This window comes from Meleagris gallopavo, chromosome 29 (assembly GCF_905368555.1).
Source record: "Meleagris gallopavo chromosome 29, MGAL_WU_HG_1.1, whole genome shotgun sequence".
Lineage (NCBI taxonomy): Eukaryota > Metazoa > Chordata > Aves > Galliformes > Phasianidae > Meleagris > Meleagris gallopavo.
The window spans coordinates 3824987-3841688 of NC_139432.1; the positions used below are offsets into that span (position 1 = coordinate 3824987).

Sequence of the window (16702 nt, forward strand, 5' to 3'; positions counted from 1 at the left end):
CACCCCCTTGGCTCAGCCACCACTTCCCCATCATGAATATTCAGCACAGCGTTGGCCCGGCCCCGCTGTTTGCTCAAGCAGGAGTGGTTTGCTCTCGGGTTCACCTTGACTCAGAGCAGCGGGGCAGCAGCAGGTGTGGGGCCCCACGTTGTCCCCGGGGTCCCCCAGGCCGCTGAGCGGGGCAGGAGGCTCAGGTAGGGCATCACGGTGCTGTCGGTGGGAGCGGGATGGCTGAGGCCCCGAGGTGGCCATATCCAGGTGACAGCAAACTGTCCTGGGGGCTTCCCACGGCCACGTCTCCATTGCCAGGGTCTGTGTGACGTGGTTGCCTTTCCCCCTGGCCTGGTACCCGAAAGCAACAGTGGAGGCACAATGCTGTGTTGGGTGCCAGAGCTGGGATGTGGGACGGGGTCTGTGGGACCTGGAGGTGTTCAAGGCCAGGTTGAATGGGGCCCTGGGCAGCCTGGTCTGGTATTAAATGTGGAGGTTGCATGTGGCAGGGGGGTTGGAGATTCGTGATCCTTGAGGTCCCTTCCAATCTTGGCCATACTGTGATTCTGTAGGGTCAGTGGAGGCACTGCGTGGGCACAGGGCTGCTGTCCCCACACCAGGGTGGGGCCTGGAGGGCTGGGAATCCCCTTCCCAATGTGCTCGCCCCAGCCACAGCAACACTGCAAAGAGGGAAACCGTAAGGCTGGGCTGAGCTGCACCATCACACTGCCCCGCGCCACTTCCCTGTTCCCCTTCCTGGCCCCGTAACGCTGCTGCCTCCCGCCCAGGTGCCCCGCAGTCATGGCTGAGAGCCACAGCTGGTGGAAGCTGACCTTCCTGAGGAAGCGTAAATCCATGCCCAAGGTGCTGTATGACAGCCCCGACATCCACGCCGGCGAAGGACCCGAGGGTTCAGCTGAGGAAGGGACGCCCGACTTCGCCGCCCGCCTGGAGAAGATCGTGGATAAAAGCACCAAAGGGAAACACGTCAAGGTGTCCAACTCCGGCCGCTTCAAGGAGAAGAAGAAAGTCAGGCCCACGCTGGCTGAGAACCCTGGGCTCTGTGCAGACAGCGAGCGAGAGGAGAAATGAGGCTGGGAGGGGGCAGCTTGGGTCCATCCTGCCCCCCCATGAACCCCAGTGCTGCCCCATTGGGATCCCTTGACACGACGGAGCTGGGGGGCTCAGTGCTGCACCCCCCCCAATGGCACTTTGTTAGGAAAACAGACTCAGATAGGACTTTATTTAAGGAAAAAGCAAGAATCCTATTTAAATGCAGCCCCAGTGGGCGCTGGCTGCTGGCTCACTCAGTGACAAAGAGGGGATGGATGGGGCAGGGAGTGCTGCAGGGCACAGCCCCAACGCCGTGCGTCCCCTCTCTGTGCTGTGAGGCACCCATGAGCAGCACTGGGCTGAGTCCTGCTGGGACGGGGCAGCCCAGGACAAAGCACTCGGGGCTCAGTTTGGCTGCAGGACCACTGGAGCCCCTTCGCTGTTTGCTGCCCTGAGCAAACACAGAAGCGACGCCAGGACAAAGCCCTGCTCATCCCCAAAGCCTGAGGAGCTGCGCGGCCCTCTGCGCTGATCTTTGCACTGCTGGATGCAGCCAACCCTGGCTGAAGGATGGGCCACTGCTGAGGAGACCATTGGGACCTGGGCGGGCTCCAGGTTTCCCAGCAGGAGCTGTGTTCCTACCCAGGACCAGGAATTGCTCTTTGCTCCCGGAAGGGGAGAGCTGCTCACAGACCGTGGCGAGGGAGCCGAGCTCACAGCCTCTCTCTTTTTGCTGTTCTTATTTTTTATTATGGAAGCTGAGCCTTTCGTGAAGTCTTCCAACTGTTCTTTGGGAATAAAGCAGGTCTGGGAACAAAGGGAGCGTAGCGTGGTGGCTGTGTGTGGCAGTCCCAGGGAGCTGCAGGGACTGGGGCAGCACCAGGGCTCAGTTCCGAGCTCCCCGTGCAGCTCTGGCTCTGCTGTGAGTGGAGCTCATGGCACACAGGGAACCCCCAGCCCCACTGCAGCAAAAACACACCCCAACAGGAGCACCTACAGCCTGGCATCACACCGTGCTGGGGCTGCCTCTTGGTGCCAGGATGGCTGCACGGGGAGCTTGCCCTGCCCACAGAGCGTCCTGAACTCACCAGGAAAAGCAACAGGTCTTTAGCAACTGTAAAAGCTGAACTGTGCCAAGTGCCAGGACCCAAACCCCACTTCCATGGCACAAAGCCTTTGCCAATGCTTCTCAGCAGCCCCCGCCCTGGCTGTTTGCACACTGAAGACGTGGGTTCACAAGGTGCTCTTTGTCCTATGCTGGCAGTGCTGCAAGGTTCCTGCCCAGAAGGGAAAAGAGGAAGGGGGGCAGTGGGGTGACGCCCATCGCAGCAGTGTCTGGGCTCCAGCACCATGGGGACACACAGAGTGGGGGTAGAAGCAGCTGTGCTCATCACCCAGGGTCACCCACAGAGCAGAACTGGCTCCAGCAGAGCCCCCAGCCCCACGGTGGGACACCCAATGACCACCCCACCCTATACTGCTGAGCACCACGGCAGCACTCAGCCAGGGATGAACACAGGGAAGGACCAAGGTGACTGCGTGACTCAGTGTGATGGGGGCAGAGGGGCAGGTGAGCACTTTGGAGAGGTGTGACGCAGCCACCTGGCTCAGCCCACTGCTCCCTGCTGCCACCTCCCACTGCGAGGCTGTGCTCAGTCCCAAGGGGTTCCCAGCTCCAGCACCACAGCGCGAGGATGTAGGCGGACCTGAGCCACGTGGGGACCCCTCCTGCTCCACCTGCTGTGGCTGAGACCCCCCTGCTGCCCCGAGAGCCGCAGGCTGAGCGCACAAACGCATGGAGCTGGGAAAGGGCGAAGGTTATCAGGGCCTGGTTTCACTGGGAAGTGGCCCAAGAGCAGAAGCAGCAGTGGCTGAGCCAGCAGCACCCTCTGCTGGGAAGAGCAGCCAAGCCCAGCTCTGCTGGGTAAACATTAACCCAAACTGCACAGCTCCGCTCTGATCAGACTTTATTGTTTCCATGTACAGGCAGGGAGTGGTGCTGGTACAGATGGGGTGAGGATTGGGGTCCTATAGCTCCACAGAGATGGAACACACAGCCATCCAGGAACACTCACAGCAACATCACATCAGAGCCACAATTAAAGAAGTTATTGCACCGACCGAGCAAAAGGCATGATTCTAGCTAAAACACAAGGCATGACTGGTCCCAGCAGCAGGGCAGGATGAGGGCAGGGGATTCACCAGTGCCTTTCCACAATCATTCACGTGATTAATTAACACCACCAGTCCCAAGGGCAATTGCTACTCACACGCTGGCAGGGGGAAGCAGGGGTCTGTGGGACCGACCTGTCTGCCAGCTGTGAGCACAACGGGATCTGGGTTCTCTGGGGCTGAACTGAGCCCCCCAGCACCACCATGGAAGGGCAGAGCGAGGCTGTCCTCAGGACACAGCAAGGGGAGACACGGGGGATTTGGCACAGGGAACTCTGCCAATCAGGTGAGTGCAGCCAGGAGCATGCAGCTTCATGGGGAAAGGCGCTCGAACACCCAGCCATCCTCACCCTGATGTGTCATTTGTCCCAGGGGGGCCGCGCTGTCCCGTGGGCGCCGAAAGACGATGCGGTCGTGCAGGCGGTTGGTTTGGCCCTGCCAGAATTCCATCACCTCTGGCTGCAGGATGTAGCCTCCCCTGGGAGAGAAATGCAGGTGGTGAGGGGGCAATGCAGGGTGTGATGGAACCACGGTTCTCTACCGGCGTGGCTCACCAGTAAGCTGGCTTTGGCACTGTTGTGTCCCGGTACTGCTCCTCCAGTTCTGCGTTCTTCTTCCTCAAATACTGCAGGGAAAGGGAAGGTGTTGAAATCAGGGCAGGATCGTGGCGGCTGGGGGAGCCCTGCTGGTCCCACCTCCCTGCTCACCTCTCTGTCTGGGATGACGGTGCTCTGTTGGCTGACAACTGCCCCAATCTGGCTGCCCTTAGGGCGGGAGTGGAAGTACTGCTCCGATTCCTCCTCTGACAGCCGCTTCACTGAGCCCTCAATCCGTACCTGTGCAAGGCAGGGAGAGGTGAGCACCAGCTGCTTGGGGGCCCAACAGCCACCAAAGCCCTTGACACGCAGACCTCCTCATCCCATACCTAGTCTGGGCTCTGCGTTGTTAGGACTCATGGAGTTGCTGAGTTAGAAAGGACCTTTAAAGGTCATCTAATCCAATGCTGTAATGAACAGGGACACCTACAGCTCAGGCAGGGAGCTCAGAGCCTCATCCAGTCTGACCTTGAAGCTCTCCAAGGATGGAGCATCCCCTCTGGGCAAGCTGTACCTCACCGCCCTTACTGTAAAAGACCTTTTCCTTACATTCAGTCTATATCTCCACTTTCAGTTTGAAACTGTCCTATCCCAGCTGACCCTGCTACAGCATCTGTTCCCTCCTTCCTTACAGCTCCCTTTGCACAGGGCCTGCCCCTCGCAGCAGGAAGGAAGAACAAGCAGCCAAATCCGAACCTGAAAGCACCAAAAAAATCCCACAGAGCCCCGGGGGGCGGGGGGAGGAGACGCGACCTCACCCCACACCACGCACACACCTGCCGGTGGAGGGGCTCCCAATAGAAGACAACAGAAGCGAAGGGGTTGGCATCCTGAAACGTGGAGGGGGGGAGGGACAGGAGAGAGCCGTCAGCGGCCACGCAGCTCCGGGAACAGCCCCGCGGGATCCCCGCTCGCAGCCCCGCAGCCCGGCGCTCACCAGCTCCCTCCCTTTGCGGCTCTCGTAGTTGGTGAAGAAGCGGAACCCGTCGCGCCCGAAGCCCTTCAGCAGCACCATACGGGCCGAGGGCCTCCCGTCCCTGCGATAGCGGGCAGGGGGCGGTCAAGGCCTGGCGGCACGGCCCCCCCCACGCCCCCAGCCCGGCACTCACCTGCCGCACGTGGCCAGGCACATGGCATTGGCCTCGCCCACCGCCGGGCACCGCGCCGCCTCCGCGAACCAAGCCGCGAACTGCTCGATGGGGTGCCGGGAGGCCAGGTGCCGCTCCTCGAAGGCCTGCGGGCACCGGGGCGACGTGAGGGTCGGGGGACCCCCGTGCCGAGGCCTCGCCGCCCCCCGCCGCCCCGCACCTCCTCGTCCCCGCGGTAGCCCATCCTCAGCGGCCCCAGGTCCATGGCGACGGCAGCGGAGCGGCGCCAAACCACGCACCGCCGAACCCCGCGCTCCGCTATATCCCCGCCCCCGCAGATCAGCCAATAGAGAGCCGCGCTGCGGGGCGGCACCGCCCATCAGGGAACCAATAGGAAGCGGCGTTGCGGCCGACCCCGCCCCACCGGCCTCACCGCCCTCTCGCAGGCGTTGAGCCAATAGGAAGGCGCGCTGCGAGGGCACCGCCCACCGGCCTCACCGCCCATCAGGGAGCCAATAGGATGCCGCGCTGAGGGAGGCACCGCCTACCGGTTACACCCCTGCTTGGGGGCAGGCAGCGCACAGCGCCCCCACGCGGTGGGAGGACCGGGGCACCGGGAGCGGGGCTGGGGGCAGCGGGGGGGGATCGAGGCGGGGAAAGGAGCCGGGCGGAGCGGGGTTTGCCTCTGGCGACCAAATTTATTGAGCAAGAAAAGCTCCCGGCTGCCTCCACATCGGCCAACCGGTTACAGGTAATTAGAACAGATCTGTCACAATCCAGAAAACAACCGTGGGCAGTTACAACTAAAAAATAAAGTGGATCTGTTTTAATTTAAAAGCTCAAAAATAACAAGCCATATGTTTTGTTTTGTTTTGTTTTTCTTTTAAACGCAGTAAACACAAAAGCAATATAATCTATGATACAATGTACACTATACACAGTCGGGGTGGGGGGGAGCACATAAAGGAGATTAAAGTCCCAAGATTGAAAGGGAAACGCCACGTCACTTGGAAACAGAAAGGAGTGAGAAAGAAATCAGAGTGAAAGAAACCTTCATTGCTGGAAAAGAAACGCAGGAGAGGGGGGAAAAAGGAGAGAAATGGGGAAAAAAGGGGCAGAAAGAGGGAAAAAAGGGGCAGAAAGGGGGAAAAGAAATGGGAGAGGAGGAGGACAGGTCTGAGGAGGGAGTAATTAAATAAAGATGGGAAAAAAAGCACTCACCATACACAGTGTTGGTAATTTGGGAACGGGGAGCGTAAGGCAACGATCTCCATAGAAAAAAAGGGACCTTCCAAAGGGGTTTATATAGATATTTATAACTATTTATAGATTTTAAATATAAAGTAGGAATGTGCTGTGGAGGCGTTCTCGGCCCTCCCGCATCGGAGGGTGCAGCCCCTGGTGTGCCAAGCCCTGCACGCCCGCTGTGCCGGGGCCATGCCGGGTGCTTTGCCCCACGGCTCCACGAGGGGATCGGCCCCTCTGCGAGGGCTGCTTCTGCGTGAGGCCCACACGGTGGCAGAGGACGTCCCCGAGGGCTGTGCTGGAGGGGACACGGCTGCCCTCAAAGGGCGGCCGGGGAGACTGGAGTGCTGTGAGGGCGGTGGGGTGACAGGTCGGCGCCTGGCGGATCCTCACCGTGATCCCTCAAGGGGGGGATTTGTTCAAGACGTGGCTCCCAGCCCTACAAGTTCTTGGTGATCAGGTGGGTTTTATAGTGCTTCGTCAGGTGGTCGCTCCGCATGAAGCGCTTCTGGCACTGCGCGCACTCGAATCTCTTGTCGCCTGCGGGGAGAGCAGCGGCCGTCAGGGCTGGGGGACCTCGGGGACATTGTCACACCCACAGCCCTGCTGTGTCCCCACTGCTCCCAGTCACGGCCGCAGGGACCTCCTAGGGAGGTGGTGATGCCCGTGCCAGGTCCCTTTTGCAGCCCCATGGTCACCTTGAGAGCCCAAAGGCAGCAAAACAGCGTTCAAAGAATCATAGAGCGGCTTGGGTTGGAAGGGACCTCAAGGATCGTGAAGCTTCAACCCCCCTGCGACAGGCAGGGCCACCAACCTCACATTTAATACTAGAGCAGGTTGTCCAGTTCCCCATCCAATCTGGCCTTGAACACCTCCAGGGATGGAGCATCCACAGCCTCTCTGGGCAGCCGCTCCAGCACTTCACCACTCTCACAGCAAACAACTTCCCCCTGACATCCAACCTAAATCTTCCCTCCCTCAACTTCAAACCATTTCCCCTTGTCCTGGTGTTATCTACCCTTTCAAAGACTCCCCTCCCGTTCATAGGCTCCATTTAGGTAATGAAAGGCTGCAATTAGGTCACCCTGCAGCTTTCTCTTCTCCAGGCTGAACAAGTCCAGTTCTCTCAGCCTGTCACTGCAGGAGAGATGCTCCAGGCCCCTGATCATCTTTGCGGCTCTCTTCTTGTCCCTCTCCAACAGCTCTCATTCCAATCCCTTCCCAGTATCTCTACCACATCCTAAGGACAATCAGAGGCAACCTGAGATCACCCCAGCCCTCACAGAGCATGGGCTACGATTTGAGGGCTGCCCTGGGAGTGAGAGGGGTGCATGCAGGGCCACAGACCTGTGTGTGTGCGCGCGTGCCGCTGCAGCTCATCGCTGCGTGTGAAGCGCTTCCCACAGAACACCCAGTTGCAGACAAAAGGACGTTCACCCGTGTGCAGGCGCACGTGAGCACGCAGCAGCGAGGTCTTGCGGAAGGTCCGCCCGCATTCGGGGATGTGGCAGATGTGCTTCTTCTTCCCTTGGTCCCCCGGCCTGGTGAGGAATGCAACGGGGCAGGTGTCAGCCCTGCAATGGGCACAAAACCCCCTCCCCCCCAGCTGACCCCCCTCCCCTCGGCACACCGCTCACCTCTTCTCCCCATCCTTGCAGTTGGGGCAGGTGCACGCCATCCGCCGTCGCTTTTCTCCCGGCTGCATCTCCCCGGCCAGCGCTTGCTCCATCTGGAGCTGGATCTGGGTTGGGCTCAGGCCACTGATGGTCAGATTGTTGCCAGAGACGTTCTGCACAGTCAGCTGCTGCTGGCCTGGGGAGGGAAACGGGGAGTCAGGTTCTGCCCTGCGAGCCCCCGTGTCCGAGGGGCTGAGAGTGTCTCCATGCTGCGTGCACTGAAGCCCTGTGGAAGAGGCTGGCCGGGGGAAAGACCACGCGTGTGGAATGGGACGGACCCCAGCTGGGCACCCCAGCCCCACATGCAGCATTGCCACAGCCCCGCTGCTACATGCTGGCCCCACCTGGGGCTGGTAAGTCCCTTTTTTCTGAATATACTGTGCGGTTTTTCAAAGTTTTTGGTTTGACCCTTCGGGGTGGGGAAATGACCAAAGAGGAAACAAAAAAGAAACTTTGAAAAAACGTGCAATATATTGACCAAAAAAACGGGACTTACCCCGGACCCTAAGGGCCGCTCCACGCTCAGGCACTCACGGAGGTGGCAGCCTGGGCCCTGCACAGCACCCGGGCAGCCGTGATGGGGGCTGGAAAGAAGAAGACGGGGTCAGCGTCAGCAAGCTCTGGGGGCAGCAGGCAAGGAGAAGGAGGAGGAGAAGAGTGGGATCTGATGGATGAGCAAAGAGGAGGTGATTGCACAGAGGGGATGCGGGCAGAGCGAAGGTGTCAGTGCAACACTGGGAGGAGAAGTGCTAAGCCTAGGGTGAGGGCAGCTCTCTGACAGCGCGGCGATACACACAGGCCCTTCTCGTCCTTGAGAAAACCAGGCTCAGCCTCCACTCGTGGAACCAGCAGGTCCTACCGGTCCCCTCACAGCCAGGGCTCAGCACGGCCCGGCCAACCTTGTGGCACAGTGCGGGGAGCGGCGCAGACAGCAGCAATATCTGCCTGTGCCATCTCCTGACACTCAACACAAAGCAGCAATTAAAAACCCCCTTAAAAGCTACCCCAGTGATGACAGCGGTCCACTGCGGAGTACTAAACCACACTGGACCATGTTTTATGCTGACATCGTTTAGTCGAGCAAGAAAGAACAGCTTCTGACTGCAAAACCCAGTCGGACTCCTGCTGGTTCTTGCTGGGAGAGAAACCACCGAACGTCAGCAGGTCTTTCTGGATCACAAAGCAGATAAACTTCCCTCAGACCTAACTTCCTCCCCTCAGCTCCCTGCAGCTGCCAGCTCTGGGCTGGGGACAATTTGCCAGCACAGGGAGGACGGAGCTGCCATGGGGACGTGCAGCTCCTGGCAGGCAATGGGAGACTGAAGTGCGCCGGTGCTGTCTGTGGCTCACAGGCCCGGGGCTGTGTCTGGTTATTTTCAGTTTAAGACAGACACTTGTTCCACAGAGGAGCTGGGCTGGCTCTGAGGGAGTGGCAGTGCCTCATGACACAGCCTGCATGCGTGAAGGCACCTCTCCTGGTTTGGCTATGGGCGGTGCAAGCAGCAGCATCCTCGCCCGGCAGCATGGCAGGTGCAAGGAGAGGTGCCTCCTGATGACACAAACTCATCCCTGGGTGCAGCTCACTGCCCCTGCACAGCACGCAGAAGAAAACAGAGTCACTCAGGGCCCCAAAGCAGACATATCAAGGTAAATTTTTCACTCAGAGGGCAGTAAAGCCCTGGCACACTGCCACTGTGTGTGGACGCTCCATTCCCGGAGGTGCTCAAGGCTAGGCTGGATAGGGCCCTGGGCAGCCTGGTCTGGTGGGAGGCAACCATTCCACAGCAGGGGATTTGGAACTGATGATCTTTAAAGTCCCTTCCAACCCAAACCGTGCTATGATTCCACATCCTGCAGCTCAGCACAACACTGCAGGTCTGTGCTAACTGCTGTCCCCGACGCAGCCAACCAGCAGAGCAGCCAAAGAGCCACCCTATGAAACACACAGAGCCTCCTGCAGCGAAGAGAGCTAGAGAAGCTGTTGACATCTAACACCCAGCAACATTCAGCCTCAGGATACAAGGGTTCTGTTTACAAAGCTGCCACATCCCAGCTGCAGAGAGCACTGCTAGAGGGGGCCGTCTGTCCTCCACATCTGCACCCCGCTGTCCCTCCTGCCCGCCGCGGCGCAGCACGCAGCCCACCTCCAGCATTGGTGATGGTGACAGGCACACCCTGGACCTGCACTCCGTTGATGTTGATGGTCTGCATGGCCTGTGCTGCAGCTGCCAGCTGGGCTGCACTCAAGCTGATGACTCCTCCGGCAGGCGCGATCTTTGGCAGCGGACGCTCCTTGCGTGCGGTTGGTTTCTTGCTGCTGGATGCTGTGCCAGAGTTGCGGGACACGGGGCTGCTGCAGGAGGTGCTGGATGGAGCCACCGTCACGGCCGGGGCTTCCTGGAGCAGCACTGTTTGCAGTTCACCCGATGGTGTTTTGAAATAGACCTGACGGGAGGGAGAGAAAAAGAATGAGATTGGTTGAAGCCCAGCAGGGAAGGGCAATCTCCACTCAGAAATCCAGAAATGTGGGCCTGCAGGAAGCCACAGAAAAGCTGCCCACGCCTCTAAAGACACTGGGCCTCCTGCAGACTGGTTTTGGCCTCGCACAACAGCAGAGGGCTGCTTTGGCTTTGCAGCCTCGTTTCCAAAGGTAACACCAGCAACAGTCCTGCTGCCTGTGAGCCTGCTCTCCCACCTCCCCAAACTTCTGACAGGCAGGATAACTCCAGCCTGAGCTGAAAGCACAGCAGTTTTCAAAGACATGGTGCTCCTAAAAGTCCTGTGAAAGGAAGCAGCCAGGGAGAGGCTTATTAAAGCCCCAGTGAGAGAGCGGCTGCACTCCCAACCCTTCTTGGGCATCAGAGAATCCACGCCTGAACCTGATGCCAATCTGGGGATGTGTCTCACAAAACTCTTCAGCTTTTTAAAGCCCGAGGAAGGGCTTGGAATAGAACCAGGGCAGAGGGACATCACAGCAGATGATGTACCTGCGTAGGAGTGGACTCTGTCGTCTGGATCTGGATGTTCTGGGAGGACTTCTGGGGGACGGTGGGGAGCGTGGCTGAGGCAGCCTGGACCACACGCAGGGCCTGCTGTGGGATCTGCACCACCTGTGACTCCTGCTTGGGCTGCACCACCTGCACCTGCTGCACCACGGCAGGCTGGCCAGAGCCTGGGCTCTGCACGATCAGCAGGTTGTTCCCTGCCTGGATGATGTTCTCCGCCGTCGTCTCTATCAACACCGTCTCCACCTGCTCAGCCACAGCCACGGTGGAGGGCTGGCTGGGTGACATGGCTTTCTTTCGAGTCTTTTTGCCAGGCTTTGAGGGGCTCTCTGCAATGACCTGAGCCTGCGTGCTTGACTCTGCAGCGTTCACCAGGTTGTTCACAGGCAGGGTGAGAGTCACGTTGCTGCCACCGGTTAACTTGACCACGTTGCTTGAGCCCTGCACCGGTGAAGCTCCACTCTTCTGTGCCGGTGCTGGCTTGATGGGCACGGGCTTGTGAGAGGATGAGGATGGGGTGAGAATGGCCTGATTTGTGCCTGGAATAATTTGGATCTGGTTGGTGAGGTTGGGCTGGACTTGGATGGTCTGTCCCCCTGCAGCCTGGATCTGGGGCACCGTCTGGTACTGGATGTTTGCAGACGAGCGAGTCCCTTTGCTGATGACAGTTGGGTTCTGAATGGCAAAAACCAGCTGCCCCCCGGGGTAGGAGGTGCCAACCTGGGAGCCCTGGATCTGGAAGAGATTCCCTTTCGACGACAGGATCCCGAAGCTGTTCTTACCAGAGCCCAGAGGGAGAGGAGCAGGTTTGATGGGGACAAGTTTGCGAGGCGTTGGCTGAGGAGGGGCAGGAGGAGTCACGGCGGCTTCCACTGCTGGGGGACCAATTTTGCTACATGTTGCTGCGAGGAGGGCGAGCGGAGACGGCTGGGAGTCCTGGGAACCAGGAAGGAGACAGGCATGTTAGAGACAGGGTCTTAAGCCAAACAGGACTGAGACTGAGTTAGAGAGGGAGAGGGTACATGCTATCGAAAGTAACTCAGTCCTTGCCAATTAAACACTGCTTATTAAGTGAGCTGCTTAATTAGCGTATCACGTGTGCCTTTAGCTCGCCCTAGTCACACTACTTTTAGCCATCAGGATGCTGGCTGCCTTTTAATCCCGTGTCTATGTTCTTACAACCTCCATAAAGCTGCAGACGCCCTTCAAGTCTGCTGCTACTCACACCCATTACACACACCCCGGAGTGTTTCACATGGTTTTAATCCCAAGACCACCTTGTGAAATCAGCTGCTAACACGACCCAAGAGGTCCTTAAGGAAAACAGAACACTGCTAGGAGCAACAGCACTGCCAGGAGTGAGCACTGGAGCTGGGAACATGTCCAGAATGCAGCTCCCCAGCCTGTCTTGCAAGCAGAGCTCCTCCTGTGGGGCACGCTGCCTGCAGGCCCACACCTGGGGCACTGCCCCTGGTCCAGCAGGAGCTCACACCACCTGCACTCACCTGGGCAGTGGAGGCAGCTGGCTGCAGGTATTCGCTGGGGCTGACGGCAGCAGTCGCAGCCATGCTGTCGCTCGATCTGCAAGGAGGAAGCAGAAAGACAGGAGTGAGGTCAGCAGTGAGAGCTGAGACCATCAACATTTGGGGCTCTCCCAGCATCACCCAAGATGCGGAACCTTGTGTGCCTTCAGCTGGAGCTGAATAAGGGGCTAGAGATACAGACTCATGTTTTCCAGGCTGGAAAAACATTGTTTCAATTATTTCGGTATGTTGTTGGTGCTGAATGTTTGCAAGTCATTATGTAATTAAAAGGTCATTTGGGGGAAGAGCAGGGCTGCTGGCGCTGGCTGGCAGCTGGACCTGAGGAAGCTGAGAAAAGCCACAGGAGAGCCAGGAGGGCACAGCAGCATGGGCACAGACTCCTAAATCCTCACCATTTGTTACATCTTTTCTTCTAGACGAGAAAGGTTTCATCCACAAAACATCCTTTGGCAAATCTCCCGCTCAACCCCATCCAGCAGCCACTGAATGGTTCAATAGTTTAATAGTATTTGCCTAAAGAAGGTGCCAGGGAAAACTTGTCCAAGCTCGAATTTCTTTTATTACCACTGCTGACGATGTCCTGACTTCAACAGGGAATTATGGCCAGCTGAGGAACACAAGTGCTTGGGATTTATGTAGGGCATCTCTGAGCTGCAGCCATGCTGGGGTTACGCACAAAGACACCCAGACTGCAGGAGCAATGAGATGCAATGGCAGGGCCACACTGAAAGGGAGACACGAGGCCCTGCACAGCTCATGATGCACGGTGCCAGACAAAACAAGTTGTGTAAGCACTGCAAGTGGCTTTCTGCTGCTCAGCAGGGACTGGGAGGGAGCAGTGGCAGGGTGCTGGTGGATCCCACGCAGGTGAGATGTGGGGCTGAGCAGGACTGAATGGATGGCACAGTGCAAGAAAATCAGACACGGGTTGTTTCACAGCTTGTCGAGGCAGAGAAGTGTTGAAAGAGAAAAATCCACACTCCAGAGCCTCTCTCAAGCAAAGGTGAAGGCATTGGGTGCTCACAGCCAGAGAAAAGGATGCGTTCTTCCTGGAAAGCCAGGAGCTTGCACAGCTGCCCAAGCCCAAAGGCTGCACCCTTCCTTTCTGCAGAACTAGGGCACTGCTGAGGATTAGCAGCCCTGACTACAAACAAGAGCAAGCTGAGCTGGCTGGAGAGAGACATCAGAGAGATGCCATTAGCCCGTACAAATAAACATCAGTGATGATGGGGGGGGAGAAGTTTCCTCCTTATACAACCTGTGTCTCGGTCCTGCAGTGACACTGTCCCACCCTGAAGTTGTGACACAGCACTGGCAGCAGGCAGCTCAGCTGCCCACGTGTTCACCCAGGGTTCCTCCTCGCCAGAATGCATCACAAAGCTGACATTTGCTCCAAGTTGGGCACGCATTCACATCCCATGGAGAATTCCAGGCCCTGTTTGCTATCCTGACATCCCCAGGAAAGCCTCAAACAGGAGAATACTTTCCACTGAGGCAACTGAAGAGCACCAGTTCATAAAAGTCCTTTTTTTCTAGCCACTCTCCCGTTCCCTCTGCTTGTCACAAGTACAGTTTTATACGGAAACCATCTCCAAACAATGGAAACAGTACATCTGGTGTGTTCGCTCCTGTACAAAAACCAATTTAGTTTGGAAACTGTGCCGTTATCTTTAATGTTCTTCCAGAGATGCAGAGAGGAGAAATGGTTTTTGCACCCCATCCACGACAAGCCCAGCTCCTTGGCCAGCAATGCACAGCCCTGCAGTGCTGGGACAGGAAAGCTGGCACCTGCACACAGTCACACAGCAGCTCCTGCACCCTCTGGGGACGCTGTGTGTGGCTTAAGATAGCAATTTCAAGCCTTATCACGATAGCCTTATCTTTAATTAACTGGTGTAACAGCCCTGCTCTGATAGAGGAAGCACCGCTCCGCTTTGCAGGCACGCAGGGCACACAATCTGCCATCCAGGCTTTCCCTGCTCCCCAAATGCCCCTCCTGTCCTGCTGATGGATGCACAGAAATCAGTGCTGCGCTCAGAGATGGGCGCTGACAGCCTGGGCAGCTGTAAGCTGATGCACAGCGCTGTGTAATGGTCTTCTTTCGGGGAAGAAAACACGAGCCTAACTTTCTGTACTTGGTTAAGGCCAACAGGACAGAGCCCATCAACTCACTGCAGTGTTTTTAAGCAGCTCCTGGAGCACGAAGATGAACTCAGAGGCCCCTCAAAGACCTCAGCGTGCCACCAGCACTCAGAGCCACCCAGGGAAGCACAGCCACGGGGAAAAAGGGACCCCCGGCCCCTTCTGCACACACAGCACAGCTGTGAGCGGAGCACTGAGCTCAAGCATTGGGAATTCACACCTAACGGCGGGAAATCGGGCAGCTCATTCGCAAAGCAGCCAGGTCTTCCGAGGAATCACTTCGTCTTCTCTTGACAGGCACAGACCGAGCGCTGCCCGGCTTTATCCCGGCCTTATCCCGCTATGCCCCACCAGCTCCGTGTTTTCCCATCCCGGCCCACCCCCGGGACACGGAGCGGGGCGAAGCGCAGCTCTCCCCGAGAGACGCCTCGGGGCTCCAACCGCGCAGCCCCCGCCCCGCCACGTACCGGGATCCACCTCCCCGCCACCACCCCCCCCGCCCGGCCGTAGCGGCGGTTCTCCCCGGGGAGGCGGGACGAGGCGCCGGGCCCGCCCCCACCCGGGCCCCGGAAGCGCCGCCCGCCCGCTCAGCGCAAGGCTTGGGCGGGCCGAGGAGGCCGCGTTCCCCTTCCTGACCCGACCGTGCCGGCTCCGCCGCTCCCCCCGCACGACAACCCCCGCCCCGCCGCGCCCGGCCCCGCCTCGGACCCGCACAGACCGGCCGGGACGGCGGCGGCGGCGGCTCCGACCCCCTCACGGCGCCATCTTCCTCCTGAGGGGCTGTTCGGGCACCGCCCTGCGCGACCCGCCCTCTCGGCGGCCTCCTGCCCAATCTCCGCCCGGCTCGCGGACTCTAACCAATCAGCTAGCGTCGACTTCTTGATCGGCAATTCCGCCGAGCAATGGGACGCGGTGATGGAGAGACAGCTCCGCCAATGGGAGCGGGCTGACAATATGACGGACGGAAGCGGAGATCCAATGGGAGGGCGAATCTCTGATTGGCATCTCGGCTGGCCAATGAGAGTGTGCGCAGCCCGTCACCATCCTCTGATTGATTGACAAGCTCCTGAGGCAGGGAGGTGGATTTCCTCCTGGGCGGGAGCTGCCAGAAAACAGTCTCACGGTTGGCTACCACCAGTATGATTGACAGCGTGATAAACCAACAGGAGGAGCGGAAGTGCCCCGCGCCGCCCGGGATTGGCTGCGCGCCCGGCGACGGATCCCGGAGCTTTCAGCCCGGTGAGGGCGCGGGGTCCCGGCGGGGCCGTAGCGGGACGCGTCCCGGCTGCTGGGGATCCGCCGAGCTCCGACCAGCGGCGACGTCCCTCATTACCGCCCGAACGCGGGGCCGGGCCCGCAGCGCCGAAACCCCCGCGGTGCTCCCGGTGCCCCCCGGAGGCCGAGGGGGGTCCCAGCCGGTGCCCGCCCTCCTCCGGCCCCCGTTGGCCCGGCCCCCCCCGCTGGAGCCAAATAATTGCTCGGCGCTTTGTTGCGCGGTGTCTATGGCCGCGGGGCCTCCATTTGTGGGAACTTGCTGCGGCGAGTGCCTCCCTTCTAATTACCACCCCCTCCTCTCTCTCTGCTTACTCACAGCGCCCGGCCCCGCCGCCTCCGACCCCCGCCCCGGCCCCCCGGTACCGACCCGGGCTGGGGGTCCCCGAGGCAGCGCAGCTTCTGAGAGGAAACCCATAAACACAATGGAGTGGGGACCCTGGGGCATGGGGACGAACAGCTCATCCACATCCCATGTCAGACCTGCGTCCCGTGTCAGACCTTCGTCCCATTTTGGACCCACATCCCACCCAGCATCCCCCCCCCCCCACAATCTGGCACTGCACAGGTACCCCCAGTGCTCCCCTGGCACCATTTCATCCAATGGGGGGACGAGGGGCAGCTGCCTGCATTGCCCACCCAGCATTGCCCATTCCACCCTGCTTTGCCCACCCTACTCTGCCCACCCTACTCTGCCCATCTTGCATTGCCCACCCTGCACTGCCGACCCTGCACTGCCCACCTTGCTTTGCCCACCCTGCTTTGCCCATTCCCACCCTGCTTTGCCCACCCTGCTTTGCCCATTCCCACCCTGCATCGCCCACCCTGCACTGCCCACCCAGCATTGCCCACCCAGCATTGCCCATTCCCACCCTACATTGCCCACCCTGCACTGCACACCCTGCTTTGCCCACCCTG

At 59.3% G+C, this 16702-nt stretch overlaps 3 protein-coding genes across 5 annotated transcripts; 1 reads left to right on the top strand and 2 right to left on the bottom strand.

Annotated features, from left to right (window-relative positions):
- Positions 1–38: 38 nt before the first annotated feature.
- Positions 39–1862, top strand: PRR15L (proline rich 15 like). Its single transcript, XM_010726560.4, has 2 exons — positions 39–194; positions 780–1862. Exon 2 carries the CDS (start codon positions 793–795, stop codon positions 1081–1083), a length of 291 nt encoding a protein of 96 aa, XP_010724862.1. The 5' UTR covers positions 39–194; positions 780–792; the 3' UTR covers positions 1084–1862.
- A 1132-nt stretch (positions 1863–2994) lies between these two features.
- On the bottom strand, positions 2995–5277 carry PNPO (pyridoxamine 5'-phosphate oxidase). Of its 2 annotated transcripts, XM_085211000.1 has the most exons (7): positions 5121–5276; positions 4922–5046; positions 4750–4849; positions 4589–4642; positions 3924–4052; positions 3771–3841; positions 2995–3694 (listed from the first exon to the last, which is right to left on the bottom strand). In XM_085211000.1, the coding sequence occupies exons 1-7, from the start codon at positions 5163–5165 to the stop codon at positions 3529–3531; spliced, it is 690 nt and encodes a 229-aa protein (XP_085067126.1). In that variant the 5' UTR covers positions 5166–5276; the 3' UTR covers positions 2995–3528. The 2 variants fall into 2 exon arrangements, with proteins under 2 accessions (XP_085067126.1, XP_085067127.1); XM_085211001.1 differs by lacking the exon at positions 4589–4642 and having other exon boundaries at positions 5121–5277.
- A 415-nt stretch (positions 5278–5692) lies between these two features.
- SP2 (Sp2 transcription factor) lies at positions 5693–15379 on the bottom strand. 2 transcript variants are annotated; one of them, XM_085210997.1, is made up of 7 exons: positions 15231–15379; positions 12332–12407; positions 10809–11762; positions 9966–10266; positions 7783–7957; positions 7493–7686; positions 5693–6685 (listed from the first exon to the last, which is right to left on the bottom strand). In XM_085210997.1, the coding sequence occupies exons 2-7, from the start codon at positions 12392–12394 to the stop codon at positions 6585–6587; spliced, it is 1788 nt and encodes a 595-aa protein (XP_085067123.1). In that variant the 5' UTR covers positions 12395–12407; positions 15231–15379; the 3' UTR covers positions 5693–6584. The 2 variants fall into 2 exon arrangements, with proteins under 2 accessions (XP_085067123.1, XP_085067124.1); XM_085210998.1 differs by having other exon boundaries at positions 15221–15287.
- Between the last annotated feature and the right edge of the window lie 1323 nt (positions 15380–16702).

Coding starts and splice junctions, on each gene's coding strand:
- PRR15L (XM_010726560.4), top strand. CDS start 793: ATGGCTGAGAGCCACAGCTGGTGGAAGCTGACCTTCCTGAGGAAGCGT.
- PNPO (XM_085211000.1), bottom strand. CDS start 5,165: ATGGACCTGGGGCCGCTGAGGATGGGCTACCGCGGGGACGAGGAG. Junction 4,643..4,749: donor GCCGCAAAGGGAGGGAGCTG/GTGAGCGCCGGG, acceptor TCCACGTTTCAG/GATGCCAACCCCTTCGCTTC. Junction 3,695..3,770: donor GTGCCAAAGCCAGCTTACTG/GTGAGCCACGCC, acceptor TTTCTCTCCCAG/GGGAGGCTACATCCTGCAGC.
- SP2 (XM_085210997.1), bottom strand. CDS start 12,394: ATGGCTGCGACTGCTGCCGTCAGCCCCAGCGAATACCTGCAGCCAGCT. Junction 11,763..12,331: donor CAGCTGCCTCCACTGCCCAG/GTGAGTGCAGGT, acceptor CCTGGTTCCCAG/GACTCCCAGCCGTCTCCGCT. Junction 10,267..10,808: donor CAGAGTCCACTCCTACGCAG/GTACATCATCTG, acceptor CCCTCCCGTCAG/GTCTATTTCAAAACACCATC.